Here is a 24,512-nt window from a genome sequence, read left to right on the forward strand (position 1 = left end):
TTACATTACATCACAACTGCTCCCAGTGGCAGCTGCAGAGATAATGAATAAAAAATAAGTGATCACAGGGAGCCTCATAGGGCTCTCTGCAATTGAGACCACCCCATGAAAGGGAGGATGGCTTCCAGCACCCTTTATGGAGACCTTTGACAAAAATGAATGAAAAACCCTGTTGTGGTTTAGGAATGGAATTCTCCAATTTAATGTTCCCACTGAAACACCCCAGACCATGTGCAGCTTGCTCACTTACTCTCCAGCCCCTCTGCCTCCCCATCCCCTGCTCCCATCCCCTGGCAGAATGGAGAGAAGAATTGGAGGCACAAAAAGGTAAAGATCACAGATTGAGATAAGAACAATTTGCTAGAAACAGCAATGAAATAAGAAAATAAACAGTAACAACACTACCACTAATGGCACAGTGTACAAGACAACCATGACTCACTATATGGAACCTGGCGCCACCTGATTGCATACTCTGCACACCCTGGCAAAACTGGAAAAACCCTACCCCCCTCTGTCACCTCTGTTGAATGTTGGAAGGTGGTGCTGAATTACCTCAGGGTCCTGGCTGTGTCCCTTCTGGCTGCTGCAAAATTGTCTGGCTGGAACCAGGACAAGCCCACATGTTTTTGCTAGGTCCTGCAACTTCTGCCTGGTCAGCAGTGCCCAAAGCAATTGGTAAGCCAGAACAGGTACTGACTTTTGGGTGTAACTTTGTAGAGATCAAAAAACAATTACAATGGTGTAGTTTCAATGGTAATAGCCATTAAACTCTGTCTAGAGGGTCTAAGAGTGTCAGACTCAGTAAGCTTGCCTCTTTGTCAGTGATATTTTCCCAAGGAAAAATGTTAAGTATCAGCCAGTGGTTGAGAAGCATGTAGAAGATCTTTGGAACAGAAATCATGTAAAGTTCTTTAGAGCGTAAAAATACATTCAGGATAACACTAAAGATCCTCTTCTCAGAGGTGCCACCAACAGTGAGGTGAATTAATCCTCGCAAAGCAAAGTGGTGCCATCAGAAAAAGCATGGATGTTCTCACAAAGCTGCCTCAAAGCCTGAGCTGGATGTGGGGTTTGGATTTTGAATTTTGCAGCAAGGTTCAAAGGATCATGCTGTCAACTGGAACAATTAGTATAGCAACATGGAGGTCTGTGACACAGTCTCTGATCCTCCTGTGCTCTGTTGAGGGCATGGGAAGAAAAGACGGAGATGGAAATAATAGAAAAGTCCTTTCAAGGACTCAGTACAACTTCAGAACAATTAGATTTAACTTCAGAATTTTTCTTGTTTGAAAGGCTATCACGATCTAAACCAATCTCTGTTTTTTAAGTATTTGGTCATCCTCCTAGATACCTAAGATATTTTATGATTTTTTCCCCCTGTGATTTAAACAACAGCAGGTTTTATAAGTTTCACTGGCCCATCTGCCTTCAGCATGCAGTGTGTGCATATCCTTTCCCAGTAGGATGAATCAGCCTGCTGCAGTAGGACCTAAAATATGACATACACATGCAACAAAATGACATAAATGTGCAATGACTTTTAGAAATTTTCTCACTAAAAATTGTACAACCCCCTAAAGCTCTTGGTATGCTTCTAGACCTGAGAACTGCAGGCAGGGTATCCTGACACCACTGCTGGGTGGCACGACCTTGTAGAAACCATTTCAAAAGTCTACCAGTCGTCCCTTCTTTGCTGCCAATCTGGTTTCTGTACTGTGAACACAGCATCACCACATTCTGAATCTCCATCTTCATATCCATTGCTGGGCTTAGACATATACAAGTAAGTGAGATACATCAAGGCAAAATAAAGCAGACAGGGTATCTCAAGAGGTGCAAAAGTAAATTGTCTTTCCAGAGGACTCCTCTGAGGAAAACAGACAACTTAAGTTTTTTCTGGATGGGAAAAAGATACAGGGAAGTTTGAAGATTCATCATTTCACAACTTTGCTTTTCACTTTGCTCTTTTCTCTCTGCTTCTTTCTGGGACCACACCACTTTGCCTCCAGAGTTATTCAGGACAAAAAATGAATTAAAATGCTACAGCTTCCTTTTATTCTCATTTACAGATCCATAATGTAAGAAATGGGAAAGAATAAGAAGGCCTTTATATGGTTCAAATGTATAAGATGGGCTACAGCCTCATCAAACAAATGTAGGCAATCCAGAGAAGCTAAAGAAGGTGTATGTCTCCTTTGTGCCAGGACACCTGCAGAAGATAAAACTGTTGTAGAGAGGGATCCACGGATCTATTATCCACTGTGTTTTATGAAGGGAGAACTTGTTATTTGGAGATTGTATGTTATCATGAACCAATGACAAATTTTATTATAAATGTCATTTGGTATCAACACAAGAATAGTTGTAGGAGATTTTTAAGTTCAGCTCCCAATTTTTGATTGCAGATTTAACAAGTCTTCCTTTTGCCTGTCTCTTTGCCTTTTCCTTTTCTTTAATATGTACTTAACACTAAAAGTCACTGTGTTATACATAAAGAAAAACAGTGTTGTGTTGGCACTATAAAAAATATGATATATGAATTAGCAGTTCACTTCTTAATACTGAAACTAGAGAAAGGTACACAGAAATCCTGTACTCTTTGAAGCACAGGAAATATACATACCTTTTCTTCTTGTACTTTTGAAGACATTGTTCCTTCAATTGCAGGCAAAATTTACAATGGATAATAAACAGGATTCACATTCTCAGCACTCAGTCAATTAAAAGAAATACCAGTTGCATTCTGTGAATATCGCCGTGTTGCGAAACCATTGGAGGAGTTGGTGAGTAGGAGGAGTGAAGGTGTGAGAACTGCAAAAATTCCTACTTGATCAGTCACAGAAGCTAATGTGTTAGCTCAGCAGCAGGGAAGCTGGGACGCTCCCAGCTGCTGCAAAAACTGCGTGTATGTGATCCCTGGCACCACCAGTTGGGACAAGATGAATCACAAGTGCATTGGTAGCAAGCTACCATGTCACAGTGAGACAGATGGAGGTGGTTACTTGCCTGATTGATTACCTCTTGGGCTACCAAGGGCTTTTCCAGCAGGCTAATACCTTTGTGTTGGCACTGGAGTTCCTGGGAGCAGTGTCTGCTTGGGTCAGCACCATGCAGAAATTGCTGCCTGTCCGGTGCATGGGCACCCTGCAGAGGAAGAGGGAAGTAAGCTAGGAGCAAGGGGTAGTGGGTGACTACAACATGCACCAAAATAACACACTTCCCATGCCTCCCTGATAGGCACTGCTCTTAATGAATTTTCAGGCACATGCTGAGTTAACAGGAGTGAGCAGCATTGAAACATCCTTTAGTTATACCCAGTGCTTTACAAAGGCTGACTAAAAAAATGAAGGAACAGCAGGAGTAGAAGGAGGAGAACAAGATGGGACAGGGAGTGGAGGGGGAGAACAGCTCTATTTTTCAAGTGCTGAATACAAAACCTCTGCAACAGATGATTTTACATGCAAGCCTGTACCTTATCAGGGCAGGGATAAAGTAAGTGGAATCAAGTATTACTCCTCTGCACACAGCATATAACCCCTTACCCTGCCCAGCCAGCTTTCTCAACTTTGAGCTTTAGAATATAAACAGCCAATAAGTAAGGACAATAACTGTAGCTCCTGCTGAGAGCTAACTCTGCCCATCATGCGTTTGCTGGGTCCTAATACAGGACAGTGAATAAAGCTTCATTACAGAACAATGGAGGTAGCTGCCAGAGACTACAGATTTGAATAAACAACAAATAAGCAACATCTGCTCCAGCATATGTGTATGGTAAAAAAAAAAATCACAAAATAAAAGAATCTGTAAATGCCAAAAGCAACACTAAACTGCCAGTGCCAGTGTAGAGTGAATTTTTAATTGGACATGCATACAGGCAGGCTGTGGGTATTAGTCTCACATATGTCTGGTTGCTGCCAACCTGGGACTATAGATGAATTTAATTAAATAAGGATTATCCCTTCTCCCCAGTACAATTACTTATTTATAACAATGACAAAATTGCATAATAAGAAAAGATTGTAATATTTTTAAAAACAGAGCTAGCAAACACTCTTCTTTTCCTGTAAGTCATTCAGGAGTGTTTAGGGGTTTGAACGTCTTTTAAAATTAAGTCTCGGGATTCTGCCAAGAGAGGGGGAAAAAAAGCCTTATCATAAAGTCTACTGCAGTTAAACAGCTAGAATCTACATTAAAAAGAAATATAAAGAAGACACACAGCGGCCAGGGAATTGGCTTTCATGGGGCATGTAGAAAAATAGGCAATAGGACTAAAATTGAGGCCAGGTTACACAGCCAAGGGACAATACCACTGGGACAAGTACTTCTATACCCATCTCTAATATGCTCTATCTAGGCAAAGCAGTCTGTTCCTGTCTATCTCTATTTCTTCACATACTGGGAACCTCACAGTTTCACTCAGGTGAGTTCTCATTTCAGCAAGGTCATGTCAAGCTCTCACATCTTCATTATCACTCACATCCTTTCCAAAAGAGCCCACAGTCAAATGAGAGTGGACCCTTATGGTATAAGGTGCTCCAAGAGCCTTGAAAAAGAGGCAGCCTGTGCCCTAGGGAATTTGGAGGCCAAATACAAATTCAGGCATGCTCTGACAGAAGGTGAGGTTTTCTTTGTGTAGGCTCCTGATGGACTCTATTTCCCACTCACTCATATTTTGAGGACCCCTACTTATGGGTTTGAGCCACATTCTGATGAATTTTGATAGGAACCTTCTTAAAAGGTAGGTAAGCAAGTTGAAGCCGCAAAAATACTTCTTTGGGTATGAAGGTATATGCCATTTAATAGCAGTGGAAAAAAGAGGAAGAATATGAAAAAAGCCTGTAAAAAAAAGCTGGAAATCTCTACTTTAAATTTAGGCCAAGCATCAATGACTTTAAAACAACAGAGAAAACGAGAGAGAGAGAAAGAAAGAGAGAGACACTACAGTATTTAAACAAAACTCTAAAATAGTATTATGATTCTGCAAAGGCATACACCTTACATAAGTTCAGTTCACTTGTATGATTTTGGTTGACCACTTAACTGAATGACAGTCTTATCAGAATTAAATCAAATAATTGCTGTCTGCATTTTCTGCCATGAAATTAAGACTAAACATGTGCTTATTCCTAGGTCATAAAAGAGTATTCAGGACATACTGGTTTTTTTTCCCCCTTGTCTTGTGATTGCTATACCTATACAACATGTTAATCCTCTAAATAAGGCTGTCCATAATTAAATAGTGCAGTCATTTTTTAGAGATGGACAAAGAAAAGAAAAAAGCATTTGTGTCTATGTTGTTACGTTTTGAATTCTTTCCCCACTGGGCTATGTCCACATTCTCTTTTTTTTAATTTATCACTGAATGTTTATCCAAATGGTGTTTTTCATTGCACCAATCCTGGGAAATTGCTATTCTTTCTGTAGATACTGTTATGAGCAAAACTACTGCTATGGGTTCTCATCTTTGTTCGTGAAGATCAAGACATCCATCAGAAAACAAAAACAAAGTAACCTTATGTAATTCAGATGACAAGTCTGAATAGCAACAAGGACCTGACATTAAACCCCATAAGATGCCAGAGCCATGTGTGGACAGACTGGACACATACAGCTCTGACAGAATGCCATAGGTATGCAATCTATTATATCGTTAGACATCACACCACCACCACCAATCCCTCAGCAAAACAGCAAATATGTTTATAGATAATTTGAATACACAAATAAATGCTTCAGAACTGAGGAATTCATTATTCTATTCCATCACCTTCACTGAGCTCTAGGATTAACCAAGGAAACCCCACACATTTTGATAAAAACACTGATCTCACTGAAGTCAGTAGGACATATGCCTTTACCTTAAACAGGCTCACAGTTTCACTCCTGCAAATACAGCTGTCACTCTAGTCAAGGGTACCTCTGAATGCCCAGCACCAGTGGATATCTGAGGTTTTTTAGATACCTGTGTAGGAACTTGGGTTGCTGTATTATTTGTGTTGGCTCCATGGAAGTAATATAATGTAGTTCACGAAAGGTGAGGGCTCACCAAACTTCCAGCTTTCTCCTTTGCTGTCTGCTACTTGCTACTTATTAGTTTTTTCACATTAAACTTATGCCCCATTTAAAAAACCTAAACCCTGCCATTTCTGCTCTAAGCACTGGATAGGAAAGGTCTCTAGGGAGCAAGGACAGGTATTTCCTGCTTTGGAGACTGAAGAGCCATTTCCCCAATATCGCCATTCCTGAGAGCAAATGCTTCTCAGGATCCAAACTCAGATTGCCCCAAATGACAGCATAACATCTGGTCCAACAGCTTTGCTGTTAATCCTTTCATAGGCTCCTCAAATAACTTACTTTCTAACATATGATTCACTGTTACGTCAGCTCATGTGGTGGTGGCTATGTGATACAGTAGACACGGATGATGGGGTAGAGGCCATGCCGCCACCAGAAAGTTCTGGTTGAATGGTCCTGTTTGAGTTGGGTACAGAATGGCTGCAGAGCTACTATCTCCAGTTTCCTGGCTGACTTACCTCCCAGGGATCTGAGAGTTAGTATATAAGGGGTCATTTGAGTCTGGCAAATAATTCACCAAGGAGGAGCACACATTTAGTGTTGCTTCGTAGACCAAAAAGAGGTCTGCTTAAAGCATCAAACAGGGACCTCACACACTCAAAGTTGCGCATGTGAGATACTGTTTTCATGTGCACTCACTGTGTCTCCTTGACAAGCTATTTTACAGCCCTATGATTTATCAAGTTGTATAATCTAGACTGTCATGTCTAGAATGATGCATTCAAATGCCAGAGGTGATGGGAGCAGAGAGGGAAAATGTATTGTTAGGTAAATTTTAGAAGCAGTTACATGGAAACAGTGTTTTAAAAATAAAAATGAGTAAATCGTTTCTTAACACTCAACTGAAGTGGGGTCAGGAGCATTTCCACGTAGACTTTCATTCTCAAAACTCTGAATCTGAAAAGAAAAGGAAGAGAGGAGGAAAAATTCTTATTGATGATAATGATCTTTAATGTACACCTTATGAGGAGAGTTAGGAGTAAAAACACAAAACAAACAAAAAAAATTCAGCATGTTTGAAAGTGAAATCTTTCGGATTGTTCCCTTTTTGTTGTCTCCTCTTTAAAATAGTGTCAGAACCTTTCCAAGCTTTGCTCAAAGTAATCAATATACAACGGTTGTAATACACTAACAATCTTATTTGAACAGCCTCGGAGAACTATCCCTGGGGAAAAAAATATGACTTAGCAGAAGGAATCCGAGGAAATATTCTTGCCAAAGAGTGTATGTACAGTCAGTTTTTTTTTTTCCTCTAGGAATGAAGACCCATTTGACTTTTTCATAGTATCAATGAGAACATCATGTCATGGTGCTGCATAAACACTTTCAGAAAAAATAAAAAATTTAAGAGAAGAGGAGATCTGTTAGATACAAGTAGCATGAACATTGATGCTGGGTGTGTCCTCCATGCAGTCTGTTGCTCAAAGAGATCTCTAATTCTCTCTTTGTCAAAGGCTAGAAGAATACAAGAGAAGGATCATTGTATATGTGTCTGTTATTCTGTTCCCCACACATCTGCTACTGGCCATAACCAGACTACTAATTTAGGTGGTCCCATGGTTTCAGACAATACATGGTCTTAATTTAATGACATGGTAGAGAATACTCCGAAGTTAAGCAATATATACCCCATCTAATTTGGGCATACAGGATTCAACAAATTTTCTTAGATGTTAAACTGGGCAGTTTATGATAACCCGCATTTGCTGCTTTGTCAAATGCCCTCCCTTTTGTGTGAGCCTCTAGTCACAGGGCTGCAAGTCCAGCATGCTAAGTGCTTTACAAAGACATATGGGCTGTTCTGGGACTATGAATTTGCAGTGCTGGAGATCTCTTAAGTACACTCTAATTCCCATTGAGGTTGATAATCAGATTTGTGCTTTCGGTTTAAGTCAACCACTTTTTTGAGCATGTGGGCCACAAGCAAAATTGGCTCCTTTCTCAGCCTGTCTTTGGCAGGCACCTCACATGCAGGAGAAAGGTGAGGCTGTTTTGCAACGAGGTGTAATGAAGCCCAAGCTTTCTCTGATGGCATCAGTGGACACTGGCAGGTAGGATATGCTGAGGCATTTTTGTTTCCTGGGTCAGACAGCCCAATGTAAAACATGCAGAAATGTGTGCTCTGGACTGTGCCCCCCCCTCAGCAATATCTGCACAAGAACATGATGGCTCTTTCCTGCTGTGCAAGTTGGCTTCCCAAGTGCCACCAAGCCCTGTTTCAGTAGCAGTGTCTAACGAGAAGCCCTATACAGGATATAACTTATTCTTCTCCACTTCACTTGTGCAATTGCAGGTATGATCTTTGCAGCATCCAGCAGACTAGTCTTACCCTTGCCAGTGTCCTGTGTTTTGGTCTATTGGGTATTGACATCAATCAGCAAAGATGTGAGGGCACTGGATACATGGTCAAGTACTTCCAGCCGTCAAAAATGTTCTTGAGTTTGGCATAATGGGAGGTAACATGGTTATTAAAAAGCATAATTTTAAATAATAGGTAAAATGATTATTCAAGCTTGTCATTGCCAAGACACGTAGTAAGTACTTCATTTAAAAGTGGCTACATTTTTACATTTGCTTCCAGAGGACCCGTTCAAATTACATAGAGACATCATAGCATAGTTCTTTATATTAGATAAACACGCAAGGTTGAATTCCTTGGGTCAAGTGCAGCTGAATATTGCTCTGTGTGAATAACAGTTACAGAATTTAGCCTGAAATTCTCCAGTTGTCTGGGCCAGAATTGGATGCCTTTTTTGAGGACTTATTTAAACTCATGTGAATAAAGTTATTTAGATCTGACCTCAAATGTTTACAATTGGCAGCTCTCCAAGAGAGCTGCAAAATGCAGTCATTTACTGATAAAAATTGACAGCAGAAGCTATAGTCTCATTTTCATAGGAGCACAAAGCAAATAACTTATCCCCCAGAAAGTCATAGATGATGTCATGTAAAGGTTCCCAGATTTTTTTCATTTTACTAACCTCCTGTAATTTCTGGGCCCTTTTTTTCCATAGTGCAGTATATAAAGAGAAGCCAATAATGTTTTATCTAAGGGATCTTGGAGATTTCCTTCACTACAGTATTATGAAGTCATTTACACAGAGAAACACAACACATTTGCTTGCACGTTGTGTCAGTACCTATCCTGAGGCAATGAATATGCCACCAGAAGTCCTGCTTCCTTGAGAGATTCATTGAGCACAGTAGATGGCTGTCGTTTCTCTTAGAGAGCAGCCACATTTTCTCTATGCAGTCTGCATGCAGGCTGTTGGTAAATCTGCTTCACTGACAGTTAGACAACAATGGGATATTTAACATGGATCTGAGTTGGTCCATAGTATCAAGGACAAATATCATGACATATAATTTTGATAGTTACTATATTTCAAGAATACTCCTTATTGGTTTTGCCCCAGACATTGCCTGGTTTTTAACACTGGAGGAAAATTTTGCTACTGTTTAAAAGAAGTTTTTGCTTGATATTGTTTAGAGTTATCTGATCTATCAGTACATGTGACACAGTGTTGTATAATTTCCATTTGCTTAAGTTTGGGATTTCAAAGTTAATAATTTTTCATTTTGTACATCCACTGGGCTACCGCATGCTCTCCATGTAAAGCATATTTTATCCTCGGTATTTCATCTAGCTCCCACTACATCAGGACATAAACATGCCAAGTGCTAATCTCCTTTGTCTGACAGCAGTCTGGTACAGCAGTCCAGTCATTTTTTTGGTTTGAACCTGAACAAAATTTGCTGCAATTTGAATTTTTTTTACCCACTGCTTAGCTTTTGTAAATTATTTCAAAGAACTTGAGACACCTAAAGAACAAATCAAACAAGAGAAATTATAAATGAACTACATAAAAATAAATGCCTCACTCATGTGCAGTGTAATAAATACTCAGGTCATGAAGAAATTATGTCAGGGACTATTTCCTGGGGTTGGATGGGAACATTAAAGATCATCTAATTTCATCTCCCCTGCCCTGGGCAGGGGACTTCAGTAGGTCAGGTTGCTCAAAGCCCCATCCAACCTGACCTGAAACACTTCCAGGAGTGGGGCATCCACAGCTTCTCTGGCAACTTGTTCCCATGCCTCACCGCCCCCTGAGTAAAGAATTTCTTCCTAACATCTAATCTAAATCTGCTCTTTCAGTTTGAAGCCATTCTCCCCTGTCCTGTGACTCTCCATATTTCTTGTAGGCTCCCTTAAGGTACTGAAAGGTTGTAATTAGGTCACTCTGAAGCCTTCTCTTCTCCGGGCTGAACAATCCCAATTCTCTTAGCCTTAGATCATCTTGGTGATGGTCCTCTTTCCAACAGGTCTTTTCTGTGCCAGGGACTCCAGCACTGGGTGCAGTACTCTTGGTATGGTCTCACCAGAGTGGCGTAGAGGGAGAATATCACCTCCTTCAATTTGTTTATAGTTACAGGAAGTTTTTTGTATTTTGTTCCCTTTTCCAACATTGTTTTAGAATGACTGTCTCTTTAAGTATGAATTTCTGCCCCCCCTCTTCTGGAGTCAGGAGAAGAAGGGAATAAATAAAAAACATCTGGGTGGGGAACAGAAACTCCTTCTGTCCTCTAGACCACATGGGTATGCCTAGAGAGTCCGTGTGGCACTGTTCTTTGCCATGGCCACAGCCACCACTGCTGACACTCTCAGACCTGCCAGACTTGCTGCTCTCACTGAGCCTGGACCCACTACCTGAGCCATCACCACTGCTTGCCCTCCACCGCAGCCGGGGAGAAAACAAAAGTGAAATTGTCTGCTGCCACCGCATGGGACTGCCACGGTCCGGGGGGAAAGGGAATGGGACCACGGCACTGCAATGAGGGTCAGGACACAGCTGAGGGTTCGGGAAGCAATGCCAACTTTATTAGGGGAACAGAGACTTAAATAGGGTAGGTTCAGGGGGTGGACTCAGGCTTAGGGAGGAGCAAGAGACGGGCAGCTCAGGGGGAGTAGTGGTTGGGAGATAGGGCAACCTTGGGTCTCCAGGGGAAAGGGCCAATGGGAGCTCTCTCTGCACTGCAGCAAACTGTAGCCAATCAAGTGCAGAGGAGCGGGAGAGCAGGGGAGGACAAGGGAGTAAACAAGTTTGGGCGGGAAAATGTGAGGGAAGAAGGGGACAATATGGAGGATATAAAAATTCAACAGTAAACTGGGGGTACATTAAACTTCATGTGAATTCAACAGTAAACAGGGGTAAAACAGTCCATCCGGTAGTTTAACAGTCCATTTAATTGCCATAGACGTTTCTCCACGCCTTGAATCTTTCCCAGTCTGATTTTTGGTCCTCGTCATGGGACCACCACTGGCCTGTGCTGAGCCGACTGAACTGCCATTGCCTGCCACCCAGCCAAGTCAAGCAGTGCGACATCTGTGCTGTAGGTAACACGTGGCAGAAGACAAAGAGGTTCTGAACTAACACCACTACTACAGTGAAGACCTGAACTTGACCAAGTGACACAGTATGGGCAGTTTAATAATATAATTCTTTGTGAACAACACAGTTTTCCTAGATTTTTCCTTTTGTCCTGTTTCCCATGTTTTCTTTTGCTTAATTGGGCAGAGGGGGGGTGGTTGGCTGGGAGGACCCTCCACCATTTCTTTCCCCCTTTGTTCCTGGAGGGCCACGTGGGGTTGTGAACTCTCCTCTTTCTGGATAAGCTGTTTCCTTTGCATCTTTGTGGTTGTGGCTGTTTCCTTGTCAGTAAATTGTTATTTTTTTCAGTTATACCTCCTTGCATTTTGCCTCTCTGTATTGATGGGAAACAAAAAGGGGAGGGAGTTCGTTTTGTTGGAGTTCCTGCTCGAATATTTGTCTTTAAACTAAGACAACCTGCTGGCCACACTGTTTTTGGTGCAGCCCAGAATACACTTGGGTTTCTGGGCTGCAAGCACATATTGCAGGCTCATGTCCTGTCTCTCATCCACCGACACCCTCTACTCCTTCTCAGTAGGGCTGCTCTCGGTCTGTTCATTCCCCACCCTATATTGATACCCCAACCCATGTGCAGCATCTTGCATTTGGTCTTATTAAACTACGAGATGATTCCCATGGGTCTGCTTCTTGAGCTTGTCCAGGTCTCTCTGGATGCCATCCTGTCCTTTAGATATGTCAACCACACCACTCAGCTTGGTGTGATTTGCAAATTTACTGAGGGTGTACTCAGTCCCAGAGTCCACTGGGACTCTGAGCTATTAACCCTTTGCATATGACCATCCAACCAATTTCTAATCCATTTAAGAGTCTTCTCATCAAATCCATTTCCATCTACTCACGTTGATTACCTCTGATCTCTCTTTCCCTCTCTCTCAGGAGTTAGAGAGAGAAACAAAGTGAGAGCTTGAGAAACCTGTTTGATATGTCAGTTTGCTGTAAATATTGAAATGTGTGCTATAAAAAGAGAGAAAGAGAAAAACATATTTTCCACAATACTTTGACATTTCTGTTTCAATTCTCATTCCATCCATACTGCTTCCTTGGTGCAATTCTAAACGGGAATGCATGGGCTACGTGAAAGATCCTGCTTTACTGAGCATCTTAAGTAAACAGAAGATTTCAAGAGCCATCTGGCTAACTGTGCCTCCAGTTTTTGGGATATGATGTCAAAATGGGACTTTTCAGGTGGATGATGTACTAGCAGATTAACAATCTATTTTAATGCAAATATATCTTTAAGATGAAGACCTTATATTCATTTCTTAACAGAAAAACATACAAAACAAAATCTAAAAGCATCTAAGTGAATAAAAATCAAGACTTTGTGCTTTAAATGGTGCAATTTTTTTGTACTCCTCATCTATGCCTTAGGACATATTTGAAACACAAAATTGTTAGGCTCTAGTTAGGGATTTTTGGGTCTAATGCACACGTTCTGGCAGCTCTAGTCACAGAAAGTTAATACCTTGTCATCTAGTCTGCACATTGTCCTGTAGCAGGGATCCTGTGCCCACATAGGCCCCCGTCAGGCCTGACTGAATTCAATATCCTCTGTATTGGCTTACATCACCAATGATGGTGGGTACATATTAAGGTATCTACAGTGAAGTGGCTGAGTCACTTGACCCACATAATTTGGCAGCCTCTGCGACACCAAGAACAGTCTCTGGTCATGGGATAGGTCTTATAGAGGATGTGCAGGGTTTTTTTTTAAATGCCACAAGCTAGTAGCTTCACCACAGAAATCAGTCCACAGCTAAGTAGAGCTAGTCATATTAGGAAGTATCATTGTCACAAATGGGGTGAGGTTCCTCGTTGTCCCCTAAATGCATGTCCCCTTTTCATTAATTTTCTTTCATAACCATCTTCTTCCCTACCTTCTAAGTTCCCACACTATTTATGGCTAAAACTTCTCCTTTTGCCAAAATGTCTCTCCTTACCATGTAGGTTTGGCTTCTCAACATCCATCCGCTGCTTCTGAGCTTCCAAAAAGACTTGGACGTTGAACCCTTTTGCTACAGAAGCACCACTGAGGAACCGAGGAGGGATTTTTGTGCAGACATCAGGTTCTTCTGTACCAAACCCCAAATTAAGCAGAATCTCCACTGGATCCTTTTCCCAGAACACCAGCCATTCAGTGATGCTGTGGTGAAAATAGGATTATTTACATTACTGTCTTGGTACCACCTTTCCCTTGCAGTAGTTATCATATGGTGTTGTTTTTAACAAGCAGCTATCTTCCCTTCTTTCCCCCTCCCGTGGGGACTACTTCTTAAGTGAAAGTAGTCATTTTGGGTTACATTGCTAAAAGATTAATATACGTTCCTCTCCCCAAAGGAATCTGGTGGCATTACATCTAGATAACTTAGCAAGTAGAACATTAATAAAAGGTGTAGGTTCACAGCTCTGCAGGTTCCCTTCTCTCTAGACACAGTATAGACAAGGCATGCTGCAGCTGCCATAAGAACTCACAGTCTTTTATCTTCCAGGGGATTCAAAGCCCGCTGCAGTTTCAGGTAGGTTTTGATTTTTGCACTGATGCAAATGCATTGGAGATCAGATACATGTTATTGTAAAGATTATTTTGCTCTTGTTCAAATAAATGAGTACATGGCTTTTACAGACTGAGACCTTGACTGCTTATTTAAAATTGTACTCATATTTGTTGATCCCTTGATGAACTAATACCTGGTATTCCTCACTGGAAATACATGGATCTAACTAACCTCTTGGGTGCATCAGTGAGCACGAACAAGTGGGAAGAGCTGAGATTCTCACGTCTTGACATAGCTGGACTTTCTGAAAACTCTTGCAGGGACCTGGTTGATAAAAAAGCAACTGTGAAATGTGTTTACTCATGTACTCCTCTGGGATGTCATTATGATTTTTTCCTAGAGTAAACATTTGCATTTTGTCTTGGTTTATGATAATACATAATAGCAATGCCTTAGAAGAGGAGCTGCCATCAGTGTGGCAATACGCTTATTCTCAAGAACAGTATGTTACAGTAGGTGTGAGAATGTAGGTGTGAGGTACCAGTTAATTATAAAGGTGGCAGAATGGCTCACTTTTGACAGATGGTGAATCTTTGGGGAATCTTTAGAGAGCATGGTTTCCCTAGCCACCTACTTCAAAAGATATAATCGCTCATAACAAAGTTTTGGAGACACAAGGCACAATGAGTTGCAACAGCAGGAGTGGCACCTGAGAGTGATTCTCTGCTTCATTTCTTATTGTGTCTGTATTTGTTACTCTGTAGAGAAATAACTGTTTTTCAAAGTGCTCACACTGCAAAAAGAATATCCTGCAGCACAGTGGTCTCTCTCAACAGGTTTTGTCATGCCTAACTTGAATTTTACTTACACATACCTATCAAGATCAGTAGCAAATGTTTATATATAGTAGAAACATTATATGGACAATTTTTTTATCATTGCAGGTTATCCATCAACTCACATCTTAAACAGGTCTAGAGGGATATGTAGATTTTTGATACTGTTGATATCAGTATGAGAGAAGGAAACTGCAAAGAAGAATTAAAAATAATTTGGTGGGTTTTTTACCTTTTTGCCCCTCAAAACAGAAATCTTTCAAACTAGAGAAAAGACCAAAACACCAATTTCGTTAAATAAGGAAACACTTTAGCCTGAGTGACAAAGTTACAGAACAATATCACTGTGGGAAGATCAAGTCATAGTTGAGCTAGGTTAGTCATAGAATAATGCAACATGCGCTAATAAGAAAGGGAAGACAGGTGCCCTTACATTTCATAAACCAATAGCAGTACACTCTAAGCCCCTGCTATTTAAAAGTAGGCACTATGAGTTGGGTTCCACCATCTGCTGCAGAACCATTGAAGATGTACATAGAGCAAGTATGATTAAAATAAATTTTAATTCCTGGTTTTTTTAATTAAAAACTCCCACAATTAAAATATATTATTTAAAGTTTCATTCCAACACATGCTGGTAGGATTTTTTTTTCATATATAACAGTTTTTCAAGTATATTAGAAATTTTGTTAATGTTTGTGAATATTGATTTCTCTGGGCTTAACATCGGGCACTAAATATGTTTGAGAGTAGTGACAGTTGCGAATACTTGCAAGAGTTTCTGAAGGAGGAAATATATGTCATAAAACTGATAACACTGTTTGCTAGATTCCAAGTGTGCTATACCTGTGAGCTGTATTTGATTATTTAGTGAGGATGAGAAGGGAATAAATCAGACGAAAATACACTGTGCCCGTCATTGTCACTTGCCCTCCTAACACCAAAATAAAAGTCTTATTGATCCTCTCAAAGCTAGGGTAACATTTGCCTATGAGCAGCAGTAGATAAACTTTGAATGCCACAAGAAAAATGTTGGAGGGGTTTTGTCTATAAAAATAAATGGAAGAGAAAAAGTTTTAAAGTTTTCTCACCTATTTAACAAAATTCTGTCAGTAAAGAAGGAGTAAACCTCCTTTCATCTTCTCTATTGTATTATTATTCTACTTGTAAATTCGAGCATGAGCTCCTTCTGGCTTACTCAGTAAAAGGATATCCATCCAAATTGAAAATATAAAGGTTACCAACATCCTGTAATTCATGTAGTAACATAAACTAGACTTTCTAGCAGCAAACTGAGCATAATTTGAATAAGAATCATCTACTTGTTGTATACCATTTCTTAGTCATGTGCCAACAGAAGCTGTAGATTCACTATAAAATGTGAGAACTTAAAAAATTAGATTAGGCAGTGAGTTAATAAGTATATATTCCTCTCTGTGGCTGATCACAAAGTGGCTGATGATGTGATTTCCTCAATATCTCATATTGCCGGGACTGAATAAATACAAGTGCTGCCAAATAAAAACCTAGCACTGTAGAAAACTGGTCAGGGCGTTCAGTAAAAAATTTAATGATGACTTTAATGATGTTGTATTTATAGGAGATGTAGGCAGTAGCAGGTCACCAAAAAATCAAATGGCAGAACGTGATAGTTTACCCCAAATTGGGTAAGAGGCAGTAGCTGGTGTGGCAATACTCTAAACACAGGGTGTGACACTGTCCTAGTTAGGACAATTGAGACCAGTTCATCATGGTATGGGTGTAACCCAAAACTGTGTATTCTATAGCCTTCCATGCCATTTCCCAGAAACTGTTGTCAACAGACTTTTCGCACCCTCTGCCCATAGAGCCTGACTCCTCAGGCTATAAACTAGGTGTTAAGAGGCCTGTGAGATAGGAGGATGCTCTTGTCCTCACACCCTTTGTGGAACTCCCCGCCCTGAGGGAAGCACTGAACATTCCTGCCTGAACTGGGGGATATATAATCTTGGAGTCTTGGAACATTTTTAACCACTCTGTGGGATCCAGAGGAAGACTGCAGCTCATCGCTCTCAACCAGACTTAGACCACCCTCAACTGCACTGCAATCACCACTTTTGACCAGACTGCAACAGCTCTTTCCCCAGCATCTCACTGCAATCACACCACTTTTGACCAGACTGCAACAGCTCTCCCACCAGCAGGTTCTTCCCCTCTCCCTTTACTTTGGACTCAAGCGGGGCCCAAGGAACACCACGTTGTTCCTGCCCCAGGGTACTGGGTTATACATTTGGGTTTTGTGGGTTAAGACCAATTGTTTGTTTGTATGATTGTACTTACTGTATTATTGTAATAAATTGTTATTCTGACTTATAATCTCTCCTTTGAGTTGAGTTCATTTCCCCTGCTAGTTAACTCTAAACCAGCACAGACACCTTAAGTGGCTTTTGTTGTAGGCTAAAGAAAGTTGAATTGTCCTATACTTCTGTGGGTCAAAAGTATGCCCAGACTAAGCCACCCAACCTGTTAAGTGGTGAACTCAGGAGCTCACGTCCACCTCATGACTTGGATAAACTTTACATCTTCAGGTAGTGCAACACAAGTCATTTCACTCATGGTTAGAGCCTTCTTTCTCTAATGAGAAGACTCTCATGAGAAGTTTCTCATTAAAGAGGTTGACATTTATTAGAGGGTTTTTTCTCCATATTTAAGAGGTCACAGAAATAGTAGTGGGGAGAGTGCAGTATTTACATTTCCAGATCTAAGTATTTTGTTTCCAACACTAGAAACACTGAATCTCATTACCAAACTGGAAAATACTTCAGGGGAAATAATGCCCTTTAGAAATCTATCAGAAAACTTTATGAAAACAAACAAACAAACAAACAATGCATTGTAAATTTGCACATTTAAGTATATCTTTGCTTATGAATAATAAATTTTGCTAAGCAAAATGTGGCCTCTGATATTTGAGGGAAATTGAGCATTTTAGCCTCAGTCATCTCTAACAGGAGACAAGATTAAATCACATACTGTTGAATATGGACGGCAGGAGTTCCGGAACACACGCAGACAATCAATATGATCAGACGATGTTCAATTTATTATTTAAATGAGTTAACTTTTATACAGTTTAGTTTTTTCCAGGTACGTGCTTACAACAAGGTGATTGGATAGCTCAGTCTGTGCACGCATCTCATGCCTTCAGCTCATTGGTTCTGGTGCTCTGTCCACACGGTCTGACATCATTCGTGCCACCCAAAGTCCCTCCTATCGATCCGCCTTTAGGGGCTTTCCGAAATTTTCCAAGTGTCCCTTTATCTCCAGTTTCCCTACAACTTTCAACTATAAACACATGGTTTTCTCATACCTTACAACTATAAACATACAGTATTCACACAGCTAACAACTATAAACTCACATAGTTTCACACAGTCTGCAAGTATAAACACCGCACAGCTTGCAACTTCCAAAGTTATGTCAAGCGAGGCCTAGTGCTTCTTAGAAAGATGGATTGTTCATAATGTGTCCATTTTCCTGCAAATAATCTACAGTTGAACTGCATCTTCTACTTGTAAACCAAATAAAGAAAAAGTGTAGATATGGAAACACTGCTAAATAATATTCTGGACTTCCAAAATATTCTTCTGTGGATATGAAGACCTGTGAATTGACTTGGGCTTATGGCTCCTTTCCTAAAAAAAACCCAAACAAACCACTCTCTGAATTCACTAAGTTCAGCAGATAAGGAAAGTAGGTGAGAACATGCAAAAAGTTCTGTGTTCAGGTCAGGCAGATTTACAGTCACTTCATGAGAGAATCTTCTCATCTTCCAAATGAAGTAAAAATACACAGCTTATCCATGAATATCACATTCTCCCAATAGCTTGCCCCAGCCCAGAGGTCTGTGGTGCTTGATATTTTATAATTAAACAGTCTTCATTAGAAATGGTGAAGGATGTTATGATATTCTGTCTTATCTCCCTGCTCTTGGCTTTGCAGCTTATCCCCACTTGTAGATAAACTGTAAGATAAAACCACTGAAAATAACAAAAAAAAAAAAAATTAAATGCCCCAAAAGAACAGTTGCTGTGTCCTAAGAAGAGACAAGGTCAGGGATGCAGTCCGATGGGCAGCACAGATCGCTCAGGACATATATGGTGATGGCTTGTAGAAAAACAGATCCATAAGCTCAACTTTCCTGCCTGTAAGCATCATCTACTTTTCCCTCAGCATATATTGACCTCAGTTAAGTGTTGAGATTCAAAGCTTTAGTTTATGCTTAAGGCAAAGACAATGAAATTTTAGCATTCTGCAGGAGTAAAATCTGTCATTTCTGAACTTAAATGTTACTAAGAATCAAATTAAATCAGCTTCTCTGAGCCAGGATTGAGTAGAATGGAAGCAAAAGCCTTTTCAGTGGATCATGTAGGAGGCAGATGCATGATGGCTCTCAGCTGATCCATGTCTGCATGGTGACATGGTAATTAATAAGGAAACCTGCAATAATGGCTAGCTTTGCTATGTATGAGTTTGGCTGACTTGGCCTTACCCTAATATTGGAAAATGTTGCTGTGACTGTAATATAAGACTATGGCTATTTTTTTACTTCTCACCTCACTTTCAAACATCACTCCTAAGTCTTTTTTGTTGTTGATTGTTTGTACACTTAAGCCACATTTGCTTTAGCAGTGAATGCATGAAGTCATACTGAAGAGCTCATGGGAAATACCAGTCTTTCAGACTTTGTTTTTATCCCAAAGTAGTACAAAAGTTAAAAAAATCTCAGTTTTGGTGAACGAAATACATTCAGTTTTAAGTTCAAGGTTAAACTATATTTCCCTATAGCAGTACATTGCCTCATGGGGTTGTGGGCATATGAAACCACAGTTTGCACTATAAATCATGCTTGTACAGCAGGCTACATCTCCCGTGGGGCACACAGCAATGTGAAATTCCTATGATGAAGCAGATAACTTGTTCAGAAAGCAATCCAGACACATGATGGGAAATTCTATCCTGCAAAGAATAGCCTAGAAATTAATAGAGCACTGAGATATATTTCTTATGAAGCACTGGGTCCTAAGCAAGACGTGTCATTTCAAACCAAATATTTGTGGAAAAGCATTTAATGTAGATCAACAAAATAAAAAGCTCATTCTTTGGTTGAAATCATCCAAAGTAGAATATTTTGTTCTGAGTTTTCAGGGGTCAGAATTTCCCTACTGTGAGACACTGGATTATTATATTAATTATTGGCTTGGACCAACTCAAGTGTGTGTATGTGGGGGGAAGGGACAGATTGAATTTCACAGAAGTGAGGTGATGCCCTGTCCCAAATCCCAGCCCCAGCAGACACCAGGCAACTCCCAAGCAGCTGCCAGTCAAAGGCAGCCCAGGAGCACTGCCCACATCCCACCTCGGAGCCCCTGACCCAGCCCAGGATTGGCTGGCACACCAGAAGTCCCAGCTGGAGGCAGGTTGTGTGGCCACAGCAGGGCCAAACAAATAAAAGCAGCAACATGTACTCTCTGTGCTTGTTCAAACCCTGCCACCTGGACAGGTGGAAGATGGACTCTCACAGGACTCCAGGTACCTATAATTTCCTCTTTTACTCTCTCTTTCTTTACTTCTTCTTCTCCTAATCTCCTTTCTTAATATTTTGGGTAGCTTGAGATTGGATGGTTTGGATTTTGCTAAATTGTATGGGTTAGCATGTGCTAAGTCAATGCTTTGTGGAATGTGGAATGTTACCCTTTAAACTTTTGCCAAGTACTCTTATTTTCTAAAGTTTACCACTAAAAGTACCCCCTGAGAAAATGTGTGCAGCTTTTCTCCTATACACTCTCTCTTAAGGTGTTAAAAGAACTCAGGGCTCTACTAATATGTCTGGAGGGCGGATATTGTCACAGCCTTGTATATTTTTAAAGTAAAACTCCTTTGGTGAGCTCATAGCTCGGGGCCTGGGGTCTTACACCTGCCAGAAACTTCAGTATTGTAGATATCATATTCCCTGCTGGAGAAATCAAATAACAAATATTTAGGTAATAAAGTGATACAAACTTACAGAACACAAGAATGTAACCATGATGAATATTTTCTTCTATAGAGTCTTCTAAAAATAAAAGTAGAGCCCTTTGGAAGACTATTGCCAGATCAGTTCGTGACAATTAACCACCCTATTGTATGGCTCCATTTTTGGTGAATCCTGGAATGGATAAGAAATATTGACAGAAGAATCTAGTAATTTCCTTAAGTAGTCTGAGAGCTTTTTATAACCAAATTTGGAAAGTAAAATAAAATTTATGCATATATAATATATTAATATATATATAAAAATTATATGCAGCCATAAATTTTCTGGAAGTATCTAGCAGTCCTAATGAAAATTGAAAACCATAATTTCTGATTCTGCATGAATGAATCCAAATACACAGTTCCTGTATAGCTTGAAATAGGGAGACAGTCCACTCTTCCGTGGAGGGAAGATTATCTCTTCATTTTTTACTTAGCATGCAGGAAGCTTGCAGCGGAGCCAGAAATTGATCCCAGCTCTCCTACTTTTCAGTTTTCTAACCTGAAGGTAAGCAAGGATGACTCATAGATATTTAACTCATTGCTGAAAAATGCTACAGACAAGCCACCAAAGCCACTGAGACTGTCAGTTTAAGAAACTGCCTTGCTTTCCATTACAAAGGAGGGAGGGAAAGGTTGATTTGCAACATGGCTCGGCTGGACATAAGATAAAGTGGGAGGTGGTTTCCTTGCATTATCACCTCCTGGATTAAATGGTACAACTCTCATTAACACAGTGATTTGACATGGAAAATGGGCAGCAATCAGAAGTCAAAATTAAGTCTCAAAAGACTTTTGGAATACAGTGTCTATGAATTTACAAAGTTACTCTATTTTTTTTTTGTTAAACTGCAGAGCAACAGGGTTGTGTTAATGTCTGCCTAGCTGTAACCTGGAAAGCTCATTACTGGTGCACTGAAGATTAGAATCTCCCAGTAAGACCAAATGTTTTCTCACAAACAATCTTTTAAGTTCCCTTTTTGGTCAATATAAAGAGGTAGGCAGTTCACACACTTTAGAAGGAAGAGAAAAGAAGGTCCTTTACTGGAAGATGGAAGAAGCAGCCAAGTCTTAGACTAAACACAGTACTCTGAGGTGACATTCCTTGACAAGTGGCACATTCACCCAAGAGAACATTAGAACAATGGTGAAGTTTTGATGAAAACAAGATCAGATTTCGCAACACTGGTGATTTTTTCCCTATCCAATAAAGAAAAAGGAGGCAAAACACAACCACAATTGTGACACTGAGTATCTGGTACTTAAAGGCTCACCTGAGGAAACAAGAAATTTGTGCTTTTCTAACATTTCAATAGGAAATACAAAGAGGTGCAAAGATTCCACCAGAACCCTGCAAGAACGAAACACTGAGAATAAAAATAGAGTTAGTGATTAAGAACAACGTGTGAATGCTTGTCACCAGTAGAAACAAACTAGTACAGAAAAAGGCCCTGACATTGTCATCAGTCACCATGGGATGCTGAGAATCTGCAGAACCTGATTTTTCCAGTCTTACCAAGCAGTGGCATAAAAGGGTGGTCTATCACTTTTAACGGTCTTCATCTAGGTAAGCCCATGATACTCTGCTGCACAACAGAATCCTTTCTTTGTCCACATCAAAGCTATTGTCAGTCCATTGGCCAGGATCTGATGCCATCTCAAAAAGTAAGTATGAAAACTAAAGAAAAGATTCCCTGCATTTACTTATTGTGAAACATCAGTGGCATTTTTAGAGCCCATCAGTCAATAGAAAGCTCTATTGTTGGTTAGAGGGTGGGAAGCTATTTTTTGAGGCTGAATCCCTGGGCTGGCACTCTGGAAATGTGAATTCCCTCTTGAACGGACAAGTCTCCTCTTTCTTTTACACATCAGTTTCCTCTGTGCAATGAAAATATAATAATATTTCCTCTTGCCAATAGTGTCCTTTTAAGTTGTAAGATTTTTGTCCTTGTAACAGAAATTTTAAAGTCCTCTGCAACAGCTAGCACTGGGGCATCTTGTTCCTTATCAAATCTCATATCTTTCAGAAATTAACCCTTTACCACATGTAGCATGCGTTTGTGACCAAAAGTGAGTTTAGTATGATAGCACTGACATAGCTGTCCAGCTGCTACTCAGATCATGAAAACTGCTCCATCAAACCACAAAAGCAATTTCCTCTCAATGCAACTATTAATCACAACAAAGTTTCTGAGATGGGCAGAAGGGAATGCCTTCATCCTGATCATTGATAAAGATATCAAACAGGACTGGCAGTAGTACTGAGCCCTGGGGAACACCACTAGAGACCAGCCACCAGCTGGATTTAGTTCCATTCACCACCACTCTCTGGGCCCAGCCATCCAGGCAGCTTTTCTCTCAGTGAAGAGTACATCCAAGATATGAGTGACCAGTTTCTCCAGGAGAATGCTGTGGAAGATGGTGCCCTTCTGTGAATGTTCTCTGGACCAAGAAACCCAACCTTCTTCAAAATCACTTAAATCTTTAGTTGTAGATAGTAATTTGTCAGTTGGTACACCTACTGACTTCTTTTCCCTTATTTCCTTTTAGGAGACTTTGAGGCTAATAAAAAGCTATGAGCAAAAGGATGAAAGCATGGGCTAGAAACATGCTTTATACAGAGGATGGGTTATACAGCATGAACTGTGTTTTCCATGTCTTTTGACAGAGGGAGTCCAGAGTCTTGTCTACTTGCTGTGGCCTCTCAAAGGCTCTTCCAGTCAGAGTACCACAGTTGCATAAGAATGGTGCCTGCAATATCTGTCACTGCATTTTAAAGGAAAAAACTGCCAGAAAATGGAGCCTCCCATCTGTCAGAGAAGTTGTCAGTAGAAATACCCATGCGACAGAAGGAGGTCAAAGAAAGGACAGTAGTGTTTTGGGGGAGTAAAAGAGAAGAGCGAGGCAGAAGGAACATTTTTTCACGTTAGGATGAGTCACAGTGGAGGAGATGCAGTGACACACCTTCTCAGGGTATGAAGTCAGTGTTTAAAGCTAGTTTGTCAGCTGAGTAATCCACTGGCCTGATTCTCTATAGGCCGATGACTTGCACAGCCATTTACAGCAGGGGAAGATGCTACAATGGAACTGAACTGTAAATGACACAATATGAAGGGCAATGAAGAGTTTGGACCCAAATATGGGAAATACAGAGATAACTTTAATTACATTTAATTAGTGCTATCATCATTATTTTCCTCTGCATAGACAGCTGAAGACATTCTTTTGATTCAAATTAATTAACACATAATGATTAATCTGATTTGGTACATCTTTTCAGGCAAGAGTGTCCTCTTGTTCACAGTTTGGGTGCCAGCACCAATCATCATCTGTGTGTTTTAATTTCTAACTGCTCTCCAGAAGCAGATTTAGCCTTGCAAATCTGTTGATGGAATGAATGACTGGCTGGTTTCCCTGTTCTGTGTGTTTTGTTCATTTGATAACACACTCAGAATATTTTGGAAATCTCTTTTTTACCCACTGCACCCTTTCCCCCTCCCCTCCAAGATAGTTTCAAGGTAGAAATCAAGGACTATGCATCAGCCATATATTTATACCAGCTCTTTACTAGAGAATGAGAGAAATGAAAAGTGTCT

At 40.4% G+C, this 24,512-nt stretch overlaps 1 protein-coding gene across 1 annotated transcript in view; it reads right to left on the reverse strand.

Annotated features, from left to right (window-relative positions):
* The window catches only part of ITPRID1 (ITPR interacting domain containing 1), a 48,750-nt gene that overhangs the window by 17,369 nt on the left and 6,869 nt on the right, over positions 1–24,512 (reverse strand). Inside the window, 4 exon segments of the mRNA XM_039387004.1 lie at positions 6,915–7,010; positions 8,408–8,512; positions 13,472–13,674; positions 14,258–14,350. Coding sequence (XP_039242938.1) covers positions 6,915–7,010; positions 8,408–8,512; positions 13,472–13,674; positions 14,258–14,350 — 497 coding nt within the window.

This window comes from Pipra filicauda, unplaced genomic scaffold (genome assembly GCF_003945595.2).
Source record: "Pipra filicauda isolate LSUMZ 115617 unplaced genomic scaffold, ASM394559v2 scaffold521_size369105_pilon, whole genome shotgun sequence".
NCBI lineage: Eukaryota > Metazoa > Chordata > Aves > Passeriformes > Pipridae > Pipra > Pipra filicauda.